Genomic DNA, 24,424 nt, shown 5'->3' with positions numbered 1-24,424 from the left:
TTTATTTGGTTTTTTGTTTGTTTTTTTTTTTTAAGGTAAAAGCTACAAACAGTTAAATAATTTAGTTCTTGTAAGATATTGTATAATACTCGGAGGCTGCAAATTTAATCCATTTAAATTGAAAGGCTGGCCAAACTGGAAGGTTTTGTACTGGTACAGAACAGGATTTACTCTTCCTCTGAGAACCATTATACATGGCCCCAACCTTGTTCCTTTGCAAGGGGAAGTCCAAATAGGATGGGATTTTACAAAAAAAAGAAAAAGCTTGTAATCTCTGGTGACTAAACTTGCCCTGGCTTCTTTTCCACGCCTCTTCCACTCATTTGATGTCATACTATTTTTGTCCCTTTCCAGCTCATTGACACAATTGCCTCAGAAATTGGAGAACTGAAACAGGAGATGGTACAGACAGATCTCACAGTGGAAGATGAAGCTGCTGATTGGCGAAGGTGATTAAAATGTTTATTTTCATGGTTCTGGAGGGTCTGCCATGACAGGAATGTTTCCATTGTGCTTTCTTCTTGGGTGGCTTATGTCCTAGCACTTTTCTCCCTGGCAGCATAGGAGGTATAGATGACCTTGCTCTTGATCCAAGGAATTTGCCTGTGTGCAGGATATTCAGTTGTTTGGTGTATTTGCCTAAATATCTTCTCATTGCAACTGAACTTCACATCTACTTCCTTGTTAAAAACCTTGGATACTGATAAATGTCTAAAGCAGGAAACTGCTGCCATTATTACCGTTGTCTGTGGCACAGCTTTGCTTTCATGCTGTAAAGACAAAATGTCCATTGCTTCAAGCAGCTCTTTGAAGATTCAAGATACAATAGCATGATTTATTTACGCTCTCAGGTTAGGAAGAAAAGTATTGACTGCTGTGAGCTGATGCATATGTGGGTTATGTGTTTAACTTAATCTATATGTGAGTAACTTGTACATTTAAAAAAAACCTGTAACTTTAAGTGGACAGAGTGGGACCCCAGGATTTTGACTTTTCTTGAACAGTCACATCTGCTAAACTGACATCCAGAGAATAATCAATATTTCAGTAGTTGTGTTAACAAAAGAAGGCTTTTTTTTGTACTTACCTGAAATATTTGTTGCAAGAGGAAAGCGACCAATGTTGTGTTTTATCTGACTACATGATCTTGGCCAGCCCTGGAGCTGGTGGGTTTTGTTGTTCTAGCAGTGAGTTAACAAAGTGGGGAATTGTTTTTAGAATTGCATCCAAGATTTTTAGCTCTTTTCTTCATATGAATTCCATTGAAATCTGCTAGAACTTACTACAAAGCATATGTAGATGATTTTCAGAAACATTAAGCAGCAACTTCGTTGCCCATGTGTTAAAGAATGTAATACAGTTGGACTAATTTAAGTCCTTGGCTATGGCCCTGGTTGAACATTACTCAATTTTTAAAGCTTTTCAGAGCACAGCTCTTTTAGAGGGGTAGAAAGGATAGTTTCTTCATTTTGTTAGTTTAGCTAATTAACTTCAGAGATCATCAGCTGCTTTTCAGTTAAGAAAAGGCTTCTTGTGTCTTTGCATGCATCATATGCATGAAAGGCTAAGGCTTTCTGTTTCTAAAATCTTGGTGGAAGCACTTAGCTGGAAACAGTCAACTAAACCTCCCCATTTTACAGAACTTGAGTTTTCGTTTTTATTGATTTTTTTAATGGATTTTTTTATTTTAATTTGTTAATTTTGAGTGCAAAATATATTTTGGTTTAAGACACATAAGTAAACCTAACATTAAAAAGTGAATAATGCAATTGCCATGAAAAATAAAAATAGCCATCAAAAAATTATATTCTGTTGCTTCAAGATGATAATGTGAAATATGAAATCTGAATAAATGAGCTAAAGTCAAACCTGCTGTGACTGCAAAATCCTGAACTGCATGCTTCTGTGTAAGGAAGAAGTTGTAGTAAAATTTATATAAATTATGTCATTTAGCTGTTCACTGACGCCTTTTTTATTTTTAATATAGAGCTAAAGAGCAAGATTATAGTAATTTCAACAAAGATTTTCCAGAGTTCTTCTTTAAACTAGACACTTCACAAGGCTGTGTTTACTGTCATAACTTTATTTCTTTGTAGTTAATTTAAACCCTGGCAGTTAAGGTAGTTTGCTCTTCTTATTGTGTGTTCTGCTGTTCAGAAGTTGGTGTCTTGATATGACTGACCTTTGGATTTGCATCTAGGGAAATTTGAGCTCAGTGGAACGTCCATTTTCCTCACTCTTTTTCCACCTTAGCAGGTATCCACAGACAACCAGAGCAGTTCTGGAAAGGCAGCAGTTTCTGAGCTCTCAGCTGAATTCAGAAAAATAAGGACATGAAATTGCATATCTGCAACCTTAGTATTGTGGTGTGGGGTTTTTTGTGGTTATGTGGTGACTTGCAGATTTGTGCTCCTCACCCTATATACTCCTTTGTTTTGGGCTCACCTCTCCTTTTAATATATATGGCCCAAGTAATATCACAAATGATTCAAGGGCTTACCACTTTGGCTTGTAAATATGTAAAAGCCAGGCAAAAAAAAAAAAAAAAAAAAAAAGCTTTCAAAAATGTGTTTTAAGGGGGACTATTTCAGTATCCCACTTTTTTGATGCCTGGCCTTTTTCCCAGTGCAGACGTTTATCTTGATAATGCAAACAGCAGAGTTGTTAGAAAAGGGGGTTAGTGGGGCAGATTTATGTCCTGCCATTCCAGGGACCTTGGAAAGAGTAATGAGAGAGTTTCTGCATGCAGTGGCAGCCCAGGAGCATGTGGGATGGGACTGGAGGCACCTGGGTGCACCTGGATGGTCTCTTAGGAGGCCCCAGGCCCCCAGCACTTCTGTGTGGATGTCCAGGAGGGGCTGACACTTCCTGCTGTCCCTCTGAAGGTCAGGCTCTACAGCTCCAGCATTCCCAGGGCACTTGGTGCCTGTGGAATGGTTCAGGGGTGCTTTGCTGGTGGTGGCAGCTGCAGCAGCTTATTCCCTTCCTGCTGTGTTCCCGTGGAAGGAGCAGGGGCAGAGCTTTGCTCCCTGCCTTGTGTCCTGCACTGCACAGCCCTCACAAACAGCAGTTACTCACCTCAGCAGAGCCATCCTCTGTCCTGCTCAGAGAACCATTTCTGTTAGTGCTGACAGGGGGGCAAGTATCCAGAAACTTGTGCCCAGCTGCCTTGTCCTGTTCTTTCAGCTGGAGTGGGATGCAGGAGGAAGTTAGCAGTGGCTCTCTGCCCCTCCCAGCTGATGCTCAGTCTGACTGAATTGACTGGGCTGGGGTCAGTCTGTTAGACCTACAGAAACCCAGGCATTCTGCAGTGGAGAGTCAAACTGAGTTTACTGTGAGGTGATTAACTTTGGTGGGACTGGAGCGAGCTTCACATCATGACCAAGGATCCTCCTGGTTGCAAGCTTCAGCCTGTTCCTTATAGTTTTTACTGTGAGCTAAGTCTAATCAGGATGCAACACAGCACTGTTTATGTTGGCAGTTACCTCTCTGTACTTCCCATGTGTTTATGGGTGTTCTCAAATCTAAGGAAACTTGCATGAATCATGTGTTTTCTTTATTTCATCCTGAGTAGTGTTGAAACCTAGCTTTCCCACTGAAGAGGAACCATGTGGAAGCCCTGAATGAAAGTAGACCATCCATTAAGGCTGATCTGTGTTTCAATTTTGAGTTTAATGTGACCTGATCTGATTCCCTTTTATCAGGAATCTTTTTTTTTTTTTTTTTCCAAAATCCCAAACAAATTACACCAACCAACCAACCAAACATCCTCCAACCTGGAAGTAAAATCAGGATAGGAATTTAGTTGTTTCATTATATACAACATACTTTGCTAGCATTTAGGTTACAGCAATTTCTTACTTTTTCAGTACACTTCAGTTAATCCATTGCTCGTTAATTCAAGTGGTTATTCTTTCCATGCAATTTTCTTGTATGGAAATGGAATTCCAAAGTAGTTGCACACACATCCCAGTCCCAAATAATTTTAGTCTAACTCTTAACACATAACAAGTTTTGAGAACATCCATGTGTCAGAGTTTGACTGTATGTATCATGCCCAGATCATTAATTAAAATTATTTTAAGAATAAAAAGCAACCTTTTTTTTTTTTCAGTACCACTGCAAATAGGCTGTCAAAACAGAGCAGTGGGTTTTTTTACTGCGTTTGCTCCCAGGCACTGGGAAATGGCTTCTTGTAGGATTTATATGGTTTGCCAAGTGTGGTTTTTCCAAGGTGTGCTTTTTCTGGAGTTCACCAGGTTAAATCTTTCTCTCTGCCTCCTTCTTTATTATTTGGGGATAGGAAATATTTTTTTAGAAGTGTTTCCTATTCCTGTTTACTTCACCACAGGTTGCAGTAACATCCTAATGCTGATTTAGCCGGGTTGCATCCGTGTTGTTAGAACCATTGGTGTTTAGGAGTGGCAGAAATTCTGGTCATGTTGAGATATTCATAATCTTTGGCTTATTTCTTGAGGGAGCAGAAGCAGCTGCAGCAAGGAGGTGCCCATGTATGTAGGTCAGAGAGTTTCCTCCTTGGATCTCAGCATGTGGGAGGGATTGTGCACGTAAGTACCTGGAGGTTCCATAAACCTGATAGCTCCCTGTTGAAATTAATCTGCCAATTTATGGTGATCTGGGGGGGGGGGGTGGGGGGGTGGGACAACATGAAGCCAGCCATACCAAAGAGGAACATGGTGACCCCACGCGCCTGTGCAAACTCTTGCCAGCTTTAGGTGCTTTTGTGGTAGCAAGCAATGCCAGGCATTCCAGCTCATACCAGCTGCACACCTTCTTTTGAGTTTGAGGTAGCTTTCTTTAGCAGGCAAAAAACTTTTTCTCTCTTGTATATATTCCCCCTTGCAGCATATTCAGTTTACACCTGCTGACCAAGGGGAGTGGAAATGATTTATATCTGTCTAAGCTTGCAGCCAGCACTGGTGAATAACTTGCACTTTGCCACAGCTCCCTTTGGTTTGTAGTGCAGCTAACTGGCACTGAGGGTGCGTGGGAAATTTCTGAGCAATAGTTACTAGAGGTACAGCTCAGGAAAACAGTTTTGTGGTTCATGATTTGATGTTTTGGAGATTCATCCATTGCAACACTAGGCTCTGCTGTGACTGGTTGAAAAGGGAACCCAGTATTCCTACTGAGGCAGTTTCAGACCTGGTCATGACCAATGTAAAAAGTACTTCCCTCCTGCACCCAATGTGTTCCTGTGTATTTTGTGTCCCTTGAAGTCATACTGGCAGTGAGTAAAAGCTTCTGATGCTTGTGGACAGTGGAGGAAATCATCTGCATTTGAGATGCCTTGGAAATCTGAAAAGTATCACATCATAAATGTAAACAGAAAGAGGAAAAAAGAAAGAGGCAAACGCTGGTAGTAGTAATTAATCCAAGTAATGAAAACTCAAATGATGTTGCCTGTTCTTACCTGATCATATCTTACCTTCCCCATTTACTTTCCTTGCTTGCCCTCTCCAGAGATATGCTGCAAGCTGCTGAACAAAGCTAGAATAAAGCATCGTTTTGTTTTTTTCTGTTTTTTGGTTGGTGGGTTTTAATTTGGTTCAGCTTGTTTTCTTTGCTTTGAGTGTTTTTGCAGGGGGTGGAGAGGCTTTTTTGTTGGCTTTTGAAGTATTCAGTGCTCCTGTGCATGTGAACTCTGCACCCATTTGCTGAGGGTACAGTGGCTGTCATAATGAGGATGGTAAATGCTGCTGCTGCTGCTGCTTAGGGCCTGTCCAAAGCAGAATTGAGAGGAGCTGCACGGCGTGCAGTGGGGAGGTGAAGCTGTGTTGCCCTCTGCTGCTCAGGGCCTCTCCTGCCACAGAAAAGGTCTGTAAGGGGAGCAAGATAACATATCCTCTGCATGACATCTGAGGGAGTCGGTTGAGCTTGCAGGGTGCTTTTTGCCTGCTCCTAAATTTTGTCATCGGGAAGCTGTCACCAGAGAAACTGCTCCATAGTGATTTCTAGCATGGGAAGAATAACAGGATGTACTTCTAGCTCAGCAATGAGGAATTTCAACCAGCAGCACAGGAGCACTTGTACTGGGTGTTCTTGTATTGTATGGAGGATGGTGAAGCTTTGCATAACAAAAGGAGTTCTCAAAGTATTCTGTTTATTTGGATTTTTAATAACAAGAGTCTTTAGCCTCCAAGAACTGTACTTCATTACTGAATGTAGCAGTAACTTTAGATGCCCTGCCCCAAATAAACTTCAATCGTACATTACTTTGCCATGTTCACACTTAGCTTAGCCTTTATTTCTCACATAGCAGTCAATCCACAACCAAAGGAATTTGCAGTGTAAATACACAATTCCTGACTTATTTCTGATCTGGGGAAGTGTAATATTAAAATGTGAGGTAAGGGACCTTTCACGGCAAAATGGAAAAAATGTAAATATTTACGGAACTTAGCTGGAGTATGATAAGAAGTGACTGCCACATAAACTTTTTAAGGAAGCTGTGCCTTAGGGAAGGTTATTTGGGAGTTTAACACTTTTCTTTCTTTCTTGGGTTTCTCATCTCTTTCTCACCTCCTCCGACTCTGACCTCTTAGAAGAGGGGAGCAAAGATGAATATGCAGCTGTGAAGGCAACAGAGCTGCTGGAGCAGAGACAGTAGTCTGGGCATAAGGTGAAGTGATGCTGGTTTGTGGACTTGTGTTGTGAAGATAATCCCTCCAAACAGACAAAGTTGTTGTGTCTGGTGCAGTGATCACCAATAGGTAGTGGGGTCTCTCCATTGTCAGAGTAGTGAATAGATTTTTCTGGTAGGCAGGAGAGAGCAAGATTTCTGTGGGTTGCAGCATAAGAATTCTCAGCAGGAGAAGTACCATCCCAGAGTTTCAGCAGTGCCATGAACTTTGTGATAATTCTGTTTGCTGACCTGAGTGATTGTTCATAGGAGGTTAGCATGTCTAATTTATTTTTCTAAATTTTCCACAGTCTAATAAAGGACATGGATAATGTCTCTCCTGAGAAAAATGATGTAAAAAGCTGCCCCCGGGACTCTGGATATGACAGCCTATCCAACAAGCTAAGCATATTGGACAAGCTCCTCCATACTCACCCTGTGTGGTTGCAGCTTGGTCTGAATGATGCTGAAGCCATGGAAATTTTGCAGACACAGCCTCCTGGGGTAAGAAGAATCTCAGTTGCTTTAAGGACGTGCTTTTCTCAAATGTTGTGCTGCCATTTTACATGCAGGTTTTAGACCCAGTACAGTAATGACCAAGTAAAATTACGGTATGTTTTAGAGCAGGCATCATGAGGTTGTTCTGATTCCTTTTTGTATATGATCTGTATATGATGTATTTATTCTGGCATCTGGGATGAGGTTAAAACCATGTCCTTCTGCCTTCTCCACATCAGATATTTCTGGTTAGGAAATCTGCAAGGCTGCAGAAGAAAGTAATCTCTCTGCGTCTGTCCAGTGACTGTGGGTCCTCCCTGAAAGAATTTGCCATAAAAGAAAGTACATACAGTAAGTTCTGAGTTACGTAGTTTTAAGATGCCCCTTAGGTACATTTTCCCTGTAGGATGCAGGAGCGCTTGCACTGCTGAAACCCACAGCAGAGGGTACCCAAAAGTTGTGCAAATGATGTTGTGGGCTGGCTGTGCTGATCTCTGAGGTGGGCTCTGGGAGTGGGGCAGGCATATTCTGCCACGAGGAGGGCAGAGATACAGAAAGACTTTGGGCTGCTGCAGCTGGAATGCTTCTATTGTGTACCTTACTTATTTTTGTGGGTAGTTACCCTCTTAGAAATTTACCTGTCTTTTGTAGAAACAGAGTCTGTAGTCCTGTCTGCCTTCAATGAAATGTCCTTGCATTTCCTAGTACTCAAGGGACTGTTCTTGGATGCAACTTTGTCATGAGCTCTTTCTGTCTGCAGTTTAGGTGTGGGATGGGTTGTTGGGTTTGTTTTTGTTGGTGGTGGGTTTTGTTGTTAGGTTTTGGGGTTTTTTGTGTAATGGCTAAATGGATTTTAATACTTTAGAACTGTTTCTGTTGCAAGATCAATGATTTCTCTTTTTAATTCAAACTATATTTGTTCTTTCTTTTTTTAGTAGAAATGAGCAAATGTTAGCGCTCCAAATTGTTTTGAACCAATAATGCCCTCATATCTTTAGAAGGGCGGGTGTGAAAAATAAGTTTGAGATTTAGGAATGAACAAAGGAAGCTGCAGCTGGTGAGTGTATGTGGTGCTGAAACTGCAAGTGGAGCAAATATTTCATTTTAACAAGAAAGAGAAGACTGGAGAAAATTACCAGCAATTTTCAGTTAAACATTCCTGAAACAGAGAGTCTATAGATAACTTCTATTTCTGTTTTTAAACTGACATAATTTTAATTAAGTTTTTCCTTTTATATCTCTCCCTCCCCTGCACCCAGGGACAAAAAGTTAATTCCGTGTGTCTGGTTTTAGTTCCAGTTACAAGCAAGGCCAGGCAAAGAGAAAAGAAAGTTGTCAGTAATAGTTGATCTAAGTGTGGTCTAAGGCTGTATTTATAGGCTTGTTACACTAATAAATTCCCATCTGGAAAATAATTATATACTGTCTTTTACGAGCCAAATTCTTCCACAAGGGGGAAGTCTTTACTGATTTGTCACAGCTGAGGTTTTAGACCAGAGGCAAAAGATCTGGATCATTTCACTCTAGAAACTGCTTCTGCTTGATCTGTGTAGTCATTGGGTGAGATTTGCTACTGGTACCAGAGAGAGCCTGAGGTAATTGTCATTAGTACTGAGAACAAGTATTTGTATCAATAAGAAGCAATGATATATCAAGTATATCAAGTGGGGTATATCAAGTGTGGAAAAAGGAAAGGCACTGCTCATGTCTTCCTCTCCCCTCATGCAAGGCAATGACATGCATCAGAATTGTCAGAGTTTTTTAAGGGTTTTCAGGTTAAAAGGTTTTCTTGGAGTGAATGAAAATGTATCTCCCTTTAGGTTCTACACACCTAGGGCGAAGACAAGTGGGTAGAATAGAATTCAAGAGGAGGAAATAAGAGATGTGAAATCAGGTGTATTAGTACACTGGGCAAACAAAGCCACAGATTTGTTGTCTATTAGCAAATCATTGTGCAGCCCTCACCGCACTTAATCTGTTTTACAGGAATTAGACCATGTGCTTGGAGTACAAAAGCAAACCAGCCACCAAGATTATCAGTATACTCTTGAAAATGCCTTCAGCAGGGATGTGTACTCCTCTACAGAGTTGTTTTCTCTTAACCAAAAAGTAGCTAGTTTGATGATGAAAACTTGTTAACTTCATGCTAAAATCTGAGTTTTATTAAACTGTTTTAAGAAACTGGATTAATGTGTGATTCTTTCTCATAACTTTCTTCGCAGCATTTTCCTTGGAGGGGTCTGGAATAAGTTTTGCTGATTTGTTCAGACTCATTGCTTTCTACTGTATTAGCAGGTAAGATGGTGCTATGTTCCAAGTCACATCTGCTAGAGAAAAATTTGAGTTTTGAGGACTTAGTTCAGCATGATATTTATGTTGCCAATCTGCAAATATTCCTGGGTAGCCTTAGAAGATAATGGTAGAAATCAGAGGTGAATCTAGTCTTGAAAACTAGTATCTCTGTCTTACTTCATGCTGATTATTATTTTACTTCATTATGATTATTATTTTACGCACCCAACTGTGAGGTGGTGCCAAGCTGAACTTTACTTGTGATGATATCTTGTGATGCTTTCCTAAGTGCTCCGAAGCTCATTTAAAAAACAATCACGAGCTAGCTTGCAAAGTCCATTTCTTGGAATTGCTGGTGAGAAGAATTTTTGGAGCATAATGGTTAGGTGACAGATATGTAAAATATAACAGCTGGGAGATGTCAAGTTTAAATGGTGAATGACAAAAATGGCCTTGTCAGCTTTGCAGTTTATGGTTGTCAAACTTGTTTTCCAGGTATTATGCAGGAAAAAAAAAAAAAGTAGTTGGCGTTTTTGTGTTTTGCTTTCAATTTTACTTAAGTTTACTGGTGAAAATTTCCAGACTAATGCTTGAGCCTTGTATGTATGCACAGACAGGACACAGCCAAACTGCACAGGTGCACATTTTCTGAAGGAAGCAGGGAGAGGCAGCTGTGATGGTCTCGGTCCTTCTTACTGCATCAGGGCTGCCAGTTCATGCTGATCGTGTGATGGTTTCTCGTGTGGGATGCTCTTGGGTTGCTGTGCTTGCTGGTTTTGTTTGTGGTGGAGAAGCATCTTAGACCCCTTTGCTGCAGCCTCTGTTTAGCCAAGCTGTACTTGCATGTAATAAAAGCAGCATTGGTACTACATGGGTAATTGGTCAGCACTCAGGTGAAAAATGAGCTGAAAATGCATTTAATTTAATAGTAATTTGATGAGGACATATTCCTTATCTTGTCACCCTTTCAGTCCTGCCCACTTGCCAGGCTCTGGGAAATTCTCTCTAAGTACCTACAGGATCATGCAGCAAACAAACATTTCTTGGCATTAGTCTATCCATTTTCTTTCACTGAAGGTTCAAAGTTGCTTTGTGTAGACTAAAGGAAGCAGATAGGTAGCTGTTGTGAAAAAGAGGCAGCACCATTCGGTACATCACAGGCAATGCAGGAGGATTTTCTAAAACCAGAGGGAATTTCTTGCCGGAGATACCCAGCCAGTTTTTATGAGGGTTTACCTATCTTTGAAGTGAGACCATGATGATGATCTGGACTCTGGGTTTTTTGTGGTGCCATGTAAAGTGCCTTTCAAATGCTTTTTTGCTAGTGTATCAGTCTTGTGCATATGATTGGCTTGAGTGTGAGTAGAATTGCGAGATCCTGTTTTTTCAAGAAGCTAACATACAACATAGAGAATATTTACTGGATAAAGACCCACTATCTGTCTGTGCTATAGCAGATGGTTGGCTTGTTTGCAACCTTAAAATCAAAATTCATGCTGACACCAGTTGTGTAGGATTCTCATTTAGTCTTAATTCCATGAGTACTTCTACTAGAGACGTTGCAGTTTAGCAACATTTAGTTAGAAAATAATTTTTATTCTGAACACTGGAATTGCAGTCAACGGTGTATTCAGGAAGTAAGAAGCTTTTTTGAAGTGTAAGGGGCAGGTAGCAAGTTTGCATCTCACTGGTCTGCTTGTAGAAGACCAGGTGTAAAAGCTTCTGTTGGAAAGTACTGGAACGGTTCTGTGGAAATGATCCTAGTGAAGGTCCTGGGCACTTGTCTGTCTTTGGCCCTTCACACCACGCTAGAGTGTAAAGGAGCCCTGGGATTGGTAGTGTAATGTTTAACTATACTGTGTGCTTAAGGATCTTGCTACCTGCCACAGCTCAAGAAGAAAATAATCAGAGATCAACCACTGCCAGTGTTTAAAAAGAAAAAGCTTTTAAAACTATGGATGTAGCCGAAAAGCATAATGGGTTTTCTCTTTGGAAACAGGGATGTCCTTCCATTCACACTGAAGTTGCCTCATGCAATTGCTGCAGCAAAGACAGAAGCTGAACTTGAAGAGATTGCTCAGCTTGGACTGAGTAAGTAGTTCTCTACATAGATGTCCTTCCCTGTAGCACTCGTGTAACACTGGAAAAATAGGCTATATACATAAATAGTTCATATTGGTTAGTGACGATACAAATTTCATTTAGAAAAGTAGTTTCTTTTTTTTGGGAAGGCCAGACTTTCCTCTGGCCAAGGAGTGGTGTTCTTCCTTTCTTCCGTGCCTTCTGTGATATTTTTTGTCAGTGCTGTTTCTTTCTTCCTTCTTCTCTCCCCTCCCTGGGCAACTCTTAGGCAAAGCAAATCTCACAGTCCCCACACAGAGGTTGATGTGGCTTCTGCTCCAAGACCTAATGCTGTCTGCATTAGGTCACATAGCAGGCACTGGCTTTATAATTTATTGTGAGGAGAGTGTAGGAACTGAGGTCCCCTGTTAATAAAACTTGTGTTCAGATTGACATGCAAACATAAAATGGTGAATCTTGAGACCAGTGCCTCAAGGAAGTGGCATATTTAGAAAATGAGTACTGTGTATATAGGATGTGTAGAATGTATCCATGGGCAGGGGTTAGGTGAAATTTTAAAATACCAAAGGACAACTCAAGAACATGGCCCTGCATTGCTTGGCTGCTACAGCCAAACACAGGCTCACTGTAAAGCATACCTTGAGCTCACAGGAGATGGATGCAAAGCCTGGTGGGATTTGAAACTTGGGCACCACCCAGATGAATCATTGAGCAACTCCACATTGAGCAAAGTGCTGAGTGGCCTCATTTCCTTCTCCAGGAAGGGAAGGTTGACTGTCAGCAGTCTTTGTTGAAGATTTTTTAATCATCTTTTAATTTGAAAAGGATCCTCTCTAAATCAATGTAAGCATGAGGATCTCTTGAACTATCTGGTGGGACTTTGCAGTAAAGCCATACTTGGAGATGTATTGCAGTGCTTTGTATTTTGGTTTGCTGCAGTAGCAATGCAATTAAAGGGTTTATTAGAGAGGAGAGAAACTACTTCTGCACTGCTTGTTTACAAGTCTAGGTAATCAGGTGAAAATACGGATTATCATGGGAATAGAGGCAAATACAGTGCTATTGAGGTCAATGTTTAGATAGTAAAAAGAAAGTAAAAGGTCTGATTGGGATGCAGTGTAATGAAGACAGTCTCCCAGTGACACATGGAAGCCTAAAAGTAACATGAGGTGAGTCTTTCCAGAGGGGACCATAATGGTAATGTTCATCAGGCACTCCAGGCTAACTACACTTGTCACCAGTACCCCAGAGCACTGTGGCCTACTTGCTGCAGAATTAGTCTTGCACTTGAACAGTGTCTGCATTGTGTGTCGTTTTCTTCATCTACTACATTTGAAAGCTGAGGAGGAGACTGATGGATCAGCATCTGTGTCATTGCTGTATTTGGGATCAATTACCTGATACACACCAGATTAAGATCACAGCTTCCGTGAGCTAAAAGCAGGCAGCAGAGTTGAGATTTTGATGGACTTCTGGGTGCCCACATGCAGAAGAGCACACCAGAAAGTCAGCCTTTCAATGCTGTGGACTCAAGAGAGGCCTAAAAGCTCCCAACAGCCCTTCCTGTTACATGTGAGTTTTCTTTGAGGAACATGTAGTCACCAAAACACATGGCCTATGAACACAGGGCTGTATCCCTTGTCGGAGCTGTCTTGTGCAGTGGGCTCAGAGGGAGAGCTGCACAGCACAAGTTAGCAGCATGTAGCCCAGTAAACCACATCAGGAGGAACTTCTGGTGAAGATTTGAAGGCTGCCGCCAACCTGTAAGGTTTCATGTGCTGGACATACGGTTCTCTCTTAGTCTCCCTTTTGTTTCACCTGCAGCAGTGCTTACATCACGTGTGTTTGCAACAGCCACGTGCCAGGCACTGAGATCTGCAGACAGGATGTGAAGTCATGAAGCTGGGAACACCAGCAATATAGCATGACTATGTAGAGAGACATGCCTTTGTAGACATTCTCTGGCCTTGGCCTGTCACCATGGGCTATTTCCTGTCCTCTGCCCTGCAGGCAGGACACGGCTGTTGGGTATGGACCTGTTGTGGATGCTTGGCATTTGTGCTCTTGGGCCCAGGTATCATTGTTGAGTTGATGCCTCCGGTGAGCCATCTTGACACACTGTGGGAAAAGGACCGTGTCAAGATTGGCAAATTTTAGCTAAATCTCCCTCTTCTTATGTTCTGCCCTTATTTCAGCATGATTGCTGCCTTCAAAGGCACATCTGCTTTCAATCTTCGTACCTTCAGGAGTCAATGCTCTGTAGCAGTGACTCACTTGCACAAACATGCTGACACTTTGTTGGGATAAGTGCAGAGGCTGCAGCTGCAACTTGCCGGTGTAGCATAGGTTTTCCTATGCTGGTTGTGGAACGGCACACTGGGTCTCGTTATGTGTCGCTGCATGTCTGTATTCTCAGGCAAACCATCCCCCTGGCAAAGGCAGGGCAGCAGGTCAGTGCCCTTGTTAGACACTTGAACATTTGGTCTGCATAGCTAAAGGTGATGTGATCCACCACAGCAAAATGTGAGCTGCCTTTTCATGTATAGTTTCGTGTGTTCACTATGAAAAGAAGCTGAACCAAGATACTTGTAGAGCTTCTATAAGTGGCCTTTAGCTGGTAAATCAGCTTAACTATTGTCCTTAATGAAGTGAGCTTATTAATACCAGCTGAGAATCTTGCTTTATTTCTCCTGAGTGAGATGCTAGCGAGCAGTTTGTGTTCGTTTCGGTCTCAAGCCAGTAAAAAGTATTCTGTTACAGCTTCCATTCCTTTCTTCGATTCTCAGTTTAATTTTATGCTTAGTGGGCTGACTGGAAGCTATGCATTGGTCATGGTATTTATAAATGAGCAAGAGCAGCCCCAGGAATGTATCATGCAGTTATGTCTGGTAGTGCTTTAAGAGGTTCACTTGGATTTTTTTTTTCCCCTTTGAATTAATAAAATCTTGCCTGAATTTCTTGATGCTTTTGCTACTTAAACCGGTGTTGTTGAGCTGAATGTTCTGAAAGCCATCTGCATGCTGTTTTGCGTTCTTACGTTAATGCAATGATGATTTTCAGACTTTTGGAGCTCCCTGGCTAACAGCAAACCCCCGGATCCTTCACCTCCTTGTAGGCCTGTGCCTTTGGACAGTGCTCGCAAAGACTCACGCCAGCTCTGCCTTATAAATGGAGTGCATTCTATACGAACCAGAACGCCTTCAGAGCTGGAGTGCAGCCAGACCAACGGAGCGCTGTGTTTCATTAATCCCCTCTTCTTGAAAGTGCACAGCCAGGATGTCAGTGGAAGTCTGAAAAGGCAGAGCCCGAGAGCTCCAGACGTGAATGGCACAGCGAGGCCTCGCTCCCCCCCGCCCCGGCCGCCTCCTCCTGCTATTAATAGCACCCTCACGAGCCCACAGATTTCCAGGACTATAAAGCGGGCGAGCATGCCAGAAACAGCCAGCCATCAGAAGGAGAGAGGCTCGGATTTGCTGCAGAGCAAGCCCACCCCGATTCCGCCTCCGCGGCTGAAGAAGCAGGCCGTGTGCTCCGAGGCAGAAGGTGCCTCCAGGAACGCGGCGGCGCTCCGGCCTGGCTCCGCGTGCGCGCCCGAGGCAGCCGCTGCTCCGGGCGAAGCCCTGCCCGAGCCGGCTCCAGCAGCTCCCAAAAAGCCAGCTGCCATCTGTGAGTCACACGTCCCGTGGGATGGAGGCCGGCAGAGACTGAGCGACATGAGCATTTCCACCTCCTCGTCGGACTCGCTGGACTTCGATCGGAGCATGCCGCTCTTCGGCTACGAGGGGGACACCAACAGCAGCCTGGAGGACTTTGAGGGGGAAAGTGACCAGGAGAGCATGGCACCCCCTCTGAAGCCCAAGAAGAAAAGAAGCAGTTCTTTTGTTCTCCCCAAGATTGTGAAATCTCAGCTACGGAAAGTCAGCGGAGTTTTCAGTTCCTTCATGACCCCCGAGAAGAGGATGATTAAGAAAATTGCAGAGATGTCCCGGGACAAACGCACCTATTTTGGATGCTTAGTACAGGACTATGTCAGCTTTCTCCAAGAAAACAAGGAGTGCCATGTTTCGAGTACTGATATGCTGCAAACAATTCGTCAGTTCATGACCCAAGTCAAGAACTATTTGTCCCAAAGCTCCGAACTTGATCCTCCAATCGAATCACTCATTCCCGAAGACCAAATAGGTAAGAAACACTGTCCTGTGTTTTGGGGGGAAGGTGAAAATGTGTAATCTGTGTTTTAAAGTGATAGTCTTTGTCCAGTTCAGAAAGGTGGGGCTAACTTGGCTGGTAGAGCCTCAGCCACCGAGTATTGGAGTCTTAAAACAACATCCCCTTCCCCACCCCAAATCACCCTGTCAGCTTGGAATGCTTGCACTACAAAGTTGTTCATGAGGAGTTATGCTTAAAATAGGTACAATACGGACTTTTTACCTGGGATTATAACTTTTAACAGTACCTGCTGTACTGTTCACAATAGAGAATCCTTTATTTGCTGGCACACGTGCATTTTTCTCTGAATTGGGCTGACAGTTCTCAATGTTTGGTCTAAAACTGCCAAATCTAACCATATGGATTGTAGCTGTAGAACCAGAATTTATTCGAAACCAGTGACATTTAAGAGCAGAGAGACATTTTATGACAACTTAGTTTTGAAATAAATCTGATTCCTCCAGATATTCTTAGTCACTTCTAGCAAAGCTGTACTATCCCTGGACTTGAAAGTAAATGAAAAGATATGTAAGTGTTTTAGAAAACAAACGTCTGCAAGAGAGTGAAGGGGCTGCTGATCTCTAGTTTTCTGTACTTCTCTGCTAGATGTGTTTGTGAGTGGTTGTGGATGAGCTACATGCTAGAATGTATGTTTGAACAGGAGAGAGAGATTTGTGTATCCCAAAAAAGTGAAATCACTGTTGCTGCATAAATCTCACTGCCTCTCCTGCAGAGTCTGAGCAGTATTTGTGAAAGAGTCTGTAAGCCACATTTAAGAGGTAAACATGCCTCTGCCAAGGCAGAATACTTTCCTTGTGAGCTCACTTCAGTCCTAATTTGCTTGTTTTTCTCCATATCCTAGTGTCCCAACAGTTGGCTCAGTGCAAAATTGGCAGATACTTCTTTCTCTGGGACTAGAGGGTAATTTTATATTGACATTCTGTCTGTCCTTGACCAAGAGGAAGTATTCTCACGTAACCTCAACTTCATTTACACAAAGTCAAGCAGAAGTCACAAGGACTACTAAAGCAAGTACAAAAATGTGAAGAGTGTCCCCAATATTTAGACTCAGAGACATGTAATATCCTCACTATAATAATAAAGACTGTTGGGTGGACATTACATGGAGGAAAAAGCACCAAATTAAGCAGGGGATGCAGGTGCATTTTTGCCTGCATTTCCATAGAGTGCTGGATATTTGACGAAGCAATACAGATAGAATTGGGTTGTAATTTTGTGAAAGCCTTGTCTGTTATGTACTTTTCATTTCACAAGGGTGTGGTTTAATCGGACTGTGAGTCTCCCAAGACTGGAAAAAATGTTGTCTGCTATTAAATGTTTCAGACTTTGGAGTAGCACGAGCTGTGAAATATAACAACTAAAACTGCCCTGGTTTTCTTCAGAGAAGGAAATCTGGTTTTGATCTTGTGACTAAACGAAATTAATTTATAAAGTGGGCTTGTTTTAACAAAGAAAGAACTTGCTTTTGAATCATCTACTGCCTTTGGCTTGAGCCAGCAAACAACTGCAGGGAATCAAAAGCATCAGATGTTGCTGATCTAAGCAGATAACTATGTGGCAGCAAAATTTAGTCACTCCTATGGAGAGCTTTTCATGAAGTGGAGCCCTGCCTGTTGTCCACAGTTTTCCTTGACTATTTCAATGTGAAACTGCAGTCCAGATTTTAACTTTGTGAGTAGTCCTTTATCCTCTCCGCAGTTCACACTTTAGTGGTGCATTTTTTTCCTTCAACATGTCTGGCTGGTGCTGGCTGTGTGATTCTGAGATAATACTCCTTCTCTCTGAATCACTTGGGCTTCACTTTAACCCTGGTTTTTTGTCTCCTGTACTTCAGTAGGTGCTGGAACACCATCCCCAGGTTTAGTGAGGCCCTCAGTTTGGAACTTCTTCCGGTGTCTCTGTAATGATCTTTTTGATAGTGTAGCTTTTCTTCTAGAACTGTGTCATGGACTTTTGCAAGCAAAAGACTTCCGTGGCAGATCTTTTAAGCTTCCCAGATAGGGGTCCCATCAAATTGTTAAACTTGTGCAAAATCATTGGGAAAATATGCTACAGGGCTTCTAATTAGTCCTGATAGATGCCTCCTAACCTTAGCACTCCTTGTTCACCCTCCTTTAAGCAATGGGACTCCCGGTGTTGGGACAGAATCAAGAGTAAGGCACATTATTCTTCACTGTTTAAGGATGAATGCAATTTTTTTTTTTTTTTAAAGACATCCACAGCTCAATTTGTATCCACAGAATAAAGACCTGGACCGGTCCGAGGAGACCCCGATAGTCCAGAGCTGCTAGATCAGCAAATGTTTGGGAGTTTTTGTTTGTCTTTTCACCTCTTCCTGTCTTTGAACAGAGCAGAGTCAAGTTGAATGTTGTCACTTTGCCAAGTGAGATCTAACATCTGACATCTGAACAACTTCAGTCTCCATGCCCAAATCTGGCCCTGAAACAAGAAATGAGTGGTTTAAGCCATCTGTCAGTAAGGTGCTAACTGATCATGTGGGAACGTGCCTAAACAATACCGTCTATTACTTGTTTTGGCATTTTTAATATGTTAGGGATATTTAAATGCTGAATGTTAAGGAAGATTGGAGTGGATGTGTAGGCCCGTTACTGGTGGTCCATGCTGTGCTGCAGGCCCTTGGGTCTGTACAGAGTAGCTGCAGGCAGACAGAGCTGGACATACTAATTAACTGGAGTCCAGGACTGACCCCCCCATGGTACCTCTCTTCCAGTGTCTGTCTTGTTTGACAGTCAGCCATCAGTACTCGTGTTCTCAGTGCAGTATTCTGTGCACCTGTTGATGCACTCTGCTAATGGTTATTATGGCAAGACAGTATTTCCCTTGTTTGTTTATATGAAAGGTGCACAGAATTAGGCCTATGGGTCCTAAAAAGGTTAAGTGGCAGCCCACCCCAAATCCCCTCTTCTTTACTAATACAGTTATCCTCCCAAAGGAACTGGAATGGTATGTGACTATTTCTGCTTGAAAAACTCATGCCAGCTGGTTTTTCCCCTGTATTGCTTTTTAGGTGCTTGTAAAGTTGTTCTGGTGGTCCTGTCCTCCATTGTAGCATCTTTTCATGTTGAGTTTTGTCTTACAAACACGTCCCTCAGTGCACCTCCTTTCTCCACAGGAGTGGCGGGACAGGGCAAGTAAGAAGCAGTGGTAAAAGCAGTGAGCAGAGGCAAGGGACCAGGTTCTTTTTCTTGAAATCCCTTGGATTTCCTTTGTGACTTCTTCCCTCCTTCTTTTATTTCCTGCTACTTCAAGAGGAGACAAGTGCTTACCACACAGCTATATAATGAGTTTTAAGTAACCTTTAAAGCAGAACACAGCTAGCACAGACAGCTGTGTGATTGTTTGGTGTGCTCTTATGCAGTCAGATGAGGGGAAGCTTACCTTTCATCCCTGGTTGCTGGGTCTGTGCCACCACTACCTGTACATCAACCACCTCAGTCCCACCTGTGTTCTCAGGGTTGTGCTAATGATCAAGGAATGTGGGTTGTATAAGGTCTTACTTTGAAGTCTTGCTCCTGTGGAGGAGATTGCCATGTCTGCACCCAGCGAGAAATGGATGCTTCACCATCCCGACACAACTTTTCTTAAAATAGATCTGTGTTGATCATGCCAGTCAATGAACTTACAAGGTGTTAGGAAAATGCAGAATAAAGAAAATGCAGTGCAGTTAGGTGTCATGCATGTACACGCTGTGGTATGCAGCTCCCAGGCAGTGTGACCTGTGCAGGACTGTGCCTTTTTGTGGTGGCTCTCAGGGTCACTCAGTCTCCTACTGACCCCCAATTTCCCTGATGAATGGTTTGGCCATGGTAAACAGGTCTTGAGTGTAAGTCCAGGGATTGGAATTCCATGGTCATCTCAGTGGAGCAACAATAATTGGTAGGGAGCAGGGAAACAGAGAGCCTGGAAAAGGGGAGAGCGTGCCTGCAGTTTGAGGAAGTGCAGGTTGTCAGGAGGCTGTGTAAGGACACTGGCAGTGACTAATGTGTTGTCCTGTCTAGATGCAGACTTGTGTGGTTGGCAGCAAAACAAAAATAGCATGTCAGCACAGGATACAGATGTGTTTCCACAAGACACAACGAAACTAGCTGGCTGGCCTTTACAATTCATTTATCAAAGCATTTCCAGTTCCCATTTTGAGGCTAGAGGCTAATTATAAGCATCGTTTCAGGAGCGATACACAGTGTTCAGCTCAAATTCAGTTTAAAAAAAAAATATCTGAAGAGTGTCTGTTTTGGTTTTGGAGTAGTAAGCATCCTGGGAGGGTATTTAAAAATATGCATCTGAAGTAAACAGATTTTTTATTGCTGATTTGGATCTTAAAAATATACAGAGATGTTAAGGTAAAGAATCAGTCCTCAATTCACAGCTTAGACGCTGATTTGCCTGGGAAACCCTTGTATACTTTTTTTGTGGCACTAGAAATCAAACAGTGAAAACTGCTGCTGGCTGAGAGTCGGTCTGTGGGTTCTTACCCCAAAACACCTTTGTGTGAAAGTGGCCAGAAGCAGCAGTGCTGAAGAAAGGGTCGCTGGCTCAATGGTGTGGCCCCAGACGTGCTCATAGGTGCTGTGACACTGAATATTGATTGTTCTAAGGCTCAGATCACAAGAAGTGTCACAAGCCTGTCCTACCAGGCTTTAACAATAATATAAATTTTTTATAATATATACATTTCAAAGGATACATATGGGTGTTACTGTTGACCATTAACAAAACAGTCCAGCCCTTACCAATCTTGCTGCTGTTAACCTCACTGGCTTGTTAGATTTTGCCCCTTTTTCATTTGAGGGCAGAGCTCAAATTCTTGTGGTTCTTATGTGTGTGCCAAGAATTCATAAAAGAAAAGAAAAGGTTGTGTGTTGTTTTGGGGTTTTTTTTTGTGTGTGGCTTGGTGGGGTTTTGTTTGCTGTTGTTTTTTCTTTGTTTTGTTGTGCCTGTGTGGAATTTACAGCACAGCCACGAGTGATGTGATCCCTTCCTCTGTGCTGCTTCAAAATTATTTCAAGTTTACTTGGAAGTTGTGGAGTGTTATTGAGTAAATTTCAAAGCAATTTCCAAGCACTGCTTTTGGAGCCTGTGACAAATTTCAGATGTGAAAGAAACCTCCCTGCCATCTTGCACAGCAGTGAAAAATCTGCATGGTTTATCTGTGAAAGTGGCATACTGAAACATACTGTTTCCCGAGGCTCCTGTGAGCAAATGTCTTCTCTTTATTGAGAAGAAGGATGGCTCATGCTCAGTATTCAAGTGCAGAACTTCCAATGGAAGCCTTCGGGAGTTCAGCTTTCATGAGAATAGAGCTCTCTCACTGTGCATGATGTTTAGCAGCACTACCTGCTTTAATAAAAAGACCAGGTGGTTGGAATGCACACTGCAGAGGTGTTCCTCTTACAAGCAAAGAAGTTGATGTTTTTCCTATTTGAAAAAATCAGGCAGTAGAAGTAAAGTAAGCTGAATTGTCAAAAAAAAAAAAAAACCAAAAAACAGTCATCAGTGAAGATAGCAAGGAACAATTTGTACACTCCATAAATTTAGCTAGCCAATGTACCCGTGGGTGAGACTCGTGCATTGGTGGAAAACAGTTTGTGCAATTGTGTCTGCCCCGTGAGCCCTGAGGACTGCTTTGATAGCAGGGAGAGGTAGTTTCTGTCCCTGTGCAGAAGGGTGATGCTTCTGTTTACCTGGTTTGGTGCAGGTTGTTTCTCTCTACCAAGTACAGTATATAAGGATCAGTTATTTGAAGGGTTGCCACTTGCTGATGTTGCTAGTTGATGGCTCTGGTCTGGTGGGAAGCTGGATGCAGCCCTGGCTGCTGTGTGAGAGGCCACCAAGAACAGTCTCAGACTGCTCATGCCTTTGCTGACAAACACAGGCAAACTGCTACATATGAAGTCAAGGCACCATAGGAGGAGTGTGTGAAGGGTGCTTGTGTGGGAAAGAGAGGGATGGAGACCCAAAAGGAAAAAGGGCTGGACACAAGGATAAGATAAATGAAAGAAAAAAAGCAAGAAAACAGAATAATGCTTGTTTGAAGAGCATGTGGATTTGTGTGTAAATCCCAAGCCTTAAAAATAGCATGTGATTTAACAAAAAAAAAAAAAAAAGGGAGGGAGAGTCGGGAGAAAAGAAAGAGGCAGTAGTCTAAGGAAAACACAGAAAAACAGGCAAAGTGCCTGGGATGGGCAGGAGGTTTAATGAAACTTTAATGAGTCACTGTTACTAACAAGAATGTCCATTGCTAATTTGTGTAAACGTGTGACCTGGCAGTGACACAGTCTCTCCTTTGTCTGCTCTCAGTCCTTGTGCTCCTCTCTAGGCTCTGGTCCTGCCCCACTCTCCTGCAGGGATGGCACAGGAACATTCCCTACCGTGTTCCCCACCATGGTACAAACAATCTATGTAAACTAATAACTAATGTAGGCTGTGTTGCCATAAGGATGCTGGGAAAGAAAATTAGCTTTTAAAGTTAAGGTTTGCGAGAGAAAATGTTGAGCAAAGAGCTTTCACTGTTGACGCAGTCCATACTTAGAAAATGGAGAATGATGGTTAAAGAAGAACAAGAATTAAAAATGAGCCCTGAAGTTTAGTGGTTACTGTGCCATGTGCATACTATTGCCAAAGAACTTCAAACTTGATGACAAAGCTGTATATAGGCTTGTGTGATGAAATCTGAAGCTGGACAAACACAGCTTGGTTTTCATTTATAGTTTAAAGCCTGTAATCTGTCCAGCTTCGTAAAGATCCTGACAAAGTCCAGCCAAGTTTTGGGAAATCTTCCTCGAGTTGTAGTTTCCAATGGAAACTATGCATAAAGGACAGACTTTAATGCCAAAGGAGACAAAAATTAGGATTTTGACTGTGTTTTATGTTAAGTTTGGGAGTTAAAATCTAAACTTAAAGTAAAATAAAACTTGTAGACTTCCAACCAATACAAGAAAAAATTTAGTAAACCCATGGCTGTTTTTAAACTATCCATAGTCTGTCTGTGTGGGTGTGGGTTTTTTTATTTACCACATTGCCAGAAATTACAATGGAATACAGATTGTGCACTGCCTCTTGTTTTCGTGTTAACAACATCTGGAAACACAGCTTGTGTAATAAATGGGCCTTAGAAAGTAGGTTTTGCTCTACAGGCTCTCTTTAGGGAGTGGTTGTGTTAATGCTGGCTCTGCTTTAGAGGGGGAAGTCAGCTGGATTTGTGTTTTCCTGCTGCAGATGTTGTGCTGGAGAAGGCCATGCATAAGTGCATTCTGAAGCCGTTGAAGGGTCACATCGAAGCGATGTTGAAAGAGTTTCACACCACGGATGGTTCCTGGAAACAACTGAAGGAAAACCTGCAGCTGGTTCGGCAGAGGAATCCTCAGGACCTGGGTGTGTTTGTTCCCACACCAGACTTTGTGGACGTTGAAAAGATTAAAGTCAAGTTCATGACTATGCAGAAGATGTATTCACCTGAAAAGAAAGTCATGCTGCTGCTGAGAGTTTGCAAATTGATTTACACTGTTATGGAGAATAACTCAGGTATGCTGTTTCTGGTAGTTCAGGCTCACTGATATTTCATACCTGATGTTGTCTTTTAGAGGAATCAGCCCATCTCATTCTGCAGACAGGTCTCCTGCTAAAGCCCTTGTAGCTTCTCCCTGCCCTCTTGAGAGGAATTCTTCCTCTCTGCTTCTGACCTGCTGTCTCTGAGCTATCTGGCTGCACATCTTAAAAATTGGGTCTGCAGTAGAGTTGTTGTCATGGGTGGAGTGGGAGCTTCAGGCAAAGTTACTTGGAGAAGCCTTCCCATGGTGCAGGAAGGATCCTCCTGCTTTCTGAACTCCTTCTCAGAGAGGAGCATGGGTGCAGCTGGATCCAGTTTTAGTCCAGACTTTGTCAGTGGTTTAAATCTAAGGAATTATAGGTGTGTGATTGAACCTTTGTACAACTTGGTCCTACAGGATTAAGGATGGCAAACCAGATATATTTACATAAAAATTAATTATTTATTATGATAAATTATTAGACCAAAAAAACCTTAATCTGAATTATTTACTACACAGTGTAGAAGTAAAAACTACTAGTATAGTCTAGTATAGTATAATGCACTATATCAAAACAGTACCAATAAAGAAATTATATTAAAGCTAGCAAAAAGACCCAAAACAATTACTGAGTAGAGATTGATGTTACTGAGAGTGAGGGCCGGGAGGGCCTTGAGGGGCGTTCCCACCCAAGGGAGGAATCTCCACACACCCAGGAAGGGATATATTAGAAGATCTTGCTGTTTGAAAGTGGGACTGGACTTTTGGAGTACCAAGGGATTGACTGTCAGCCAGATAGCTCCGGGCTAGCTGTGTCAGCCTCTGTGTTTTTAGGTAAGGATACTTAACTCTTATTTGACACTTCAGTGTGAGGATATTTAACTTTGGGGTTGATGAGTCAGACTGGGTTTAGCATAATTCAACACCCAAAGCAGCATGACCCCACTTCTTAGTTCACCACCGATAGCTTTGCAGAACAGGGCATTGTTTTACTGCATTCCAGGCGGAGCATCCTGCAGATGTGAAGCATGATGTGAAAAAGATGTGAAAAAGATGTGAAAAAGAGCAGCTTTCTTTAACTGTAGGCTTTTGAAGTTGCCTGGCAGAAAGGTTGTCCTGTGAGCCTTGAATT

The 24,424-nt window shown here is 42.4% G+C and overlaps 1 protein-coding gene across 1 annotated transcript in view; it reads left to right on the top strand.

Moving 5' to 3' along the window:
- Positions 1-24,424, top strand: part of RIN2 (Ras and Rab interactor 2) — a 37,285-nt gene that overhangs the window by 5,758 nt on the left and 7,103 nt on the right. Inside the window, exons 2-8 of the mRNA XM_062490732.1 lie at positions 355-449; positions 6,955-7,147; positions 7,381-7,492; positions 9,364-9,436; positions 11,433-11,524; positions 14,576-15,697; positions 22,982-23,287. Coding sequence (XP_062346716.1) covers positions 355-449; positions 6,955-7,147; positions 7,381-7,492; positions 9,364-9,436; positions 11,433-11,524; positions 14,576-15,697; positions 22,982-23,287 — 1,993 coding nt within the window. The remainder of the gene's footprint in view (positions 1-354; positions 450-6,954; positions 7,148-7,380; positions 7,493-9,363; positions 9,437-11,432; positions 11,525-14,575; positions 15,698-22,981; positions 23,288-24,424) is intronic.

The sequence above is a fragment of the Cinclus cinclus genome, chromosome 3, assembly GCF_963662255.1.
Source record: "Cinclus cinclus chromosome 3, bCinCin1.1, whole genome shotgun sequence".
Lineage (NCBI taxonomy): Eukaryota > Metazoa > Chordata > Aves > Passeriformes > Cinclidae > Cinclus > Cinclus cinclus.
This window is presented reverse-complemented; position numbering and strand designations above follow the sequence as displayed.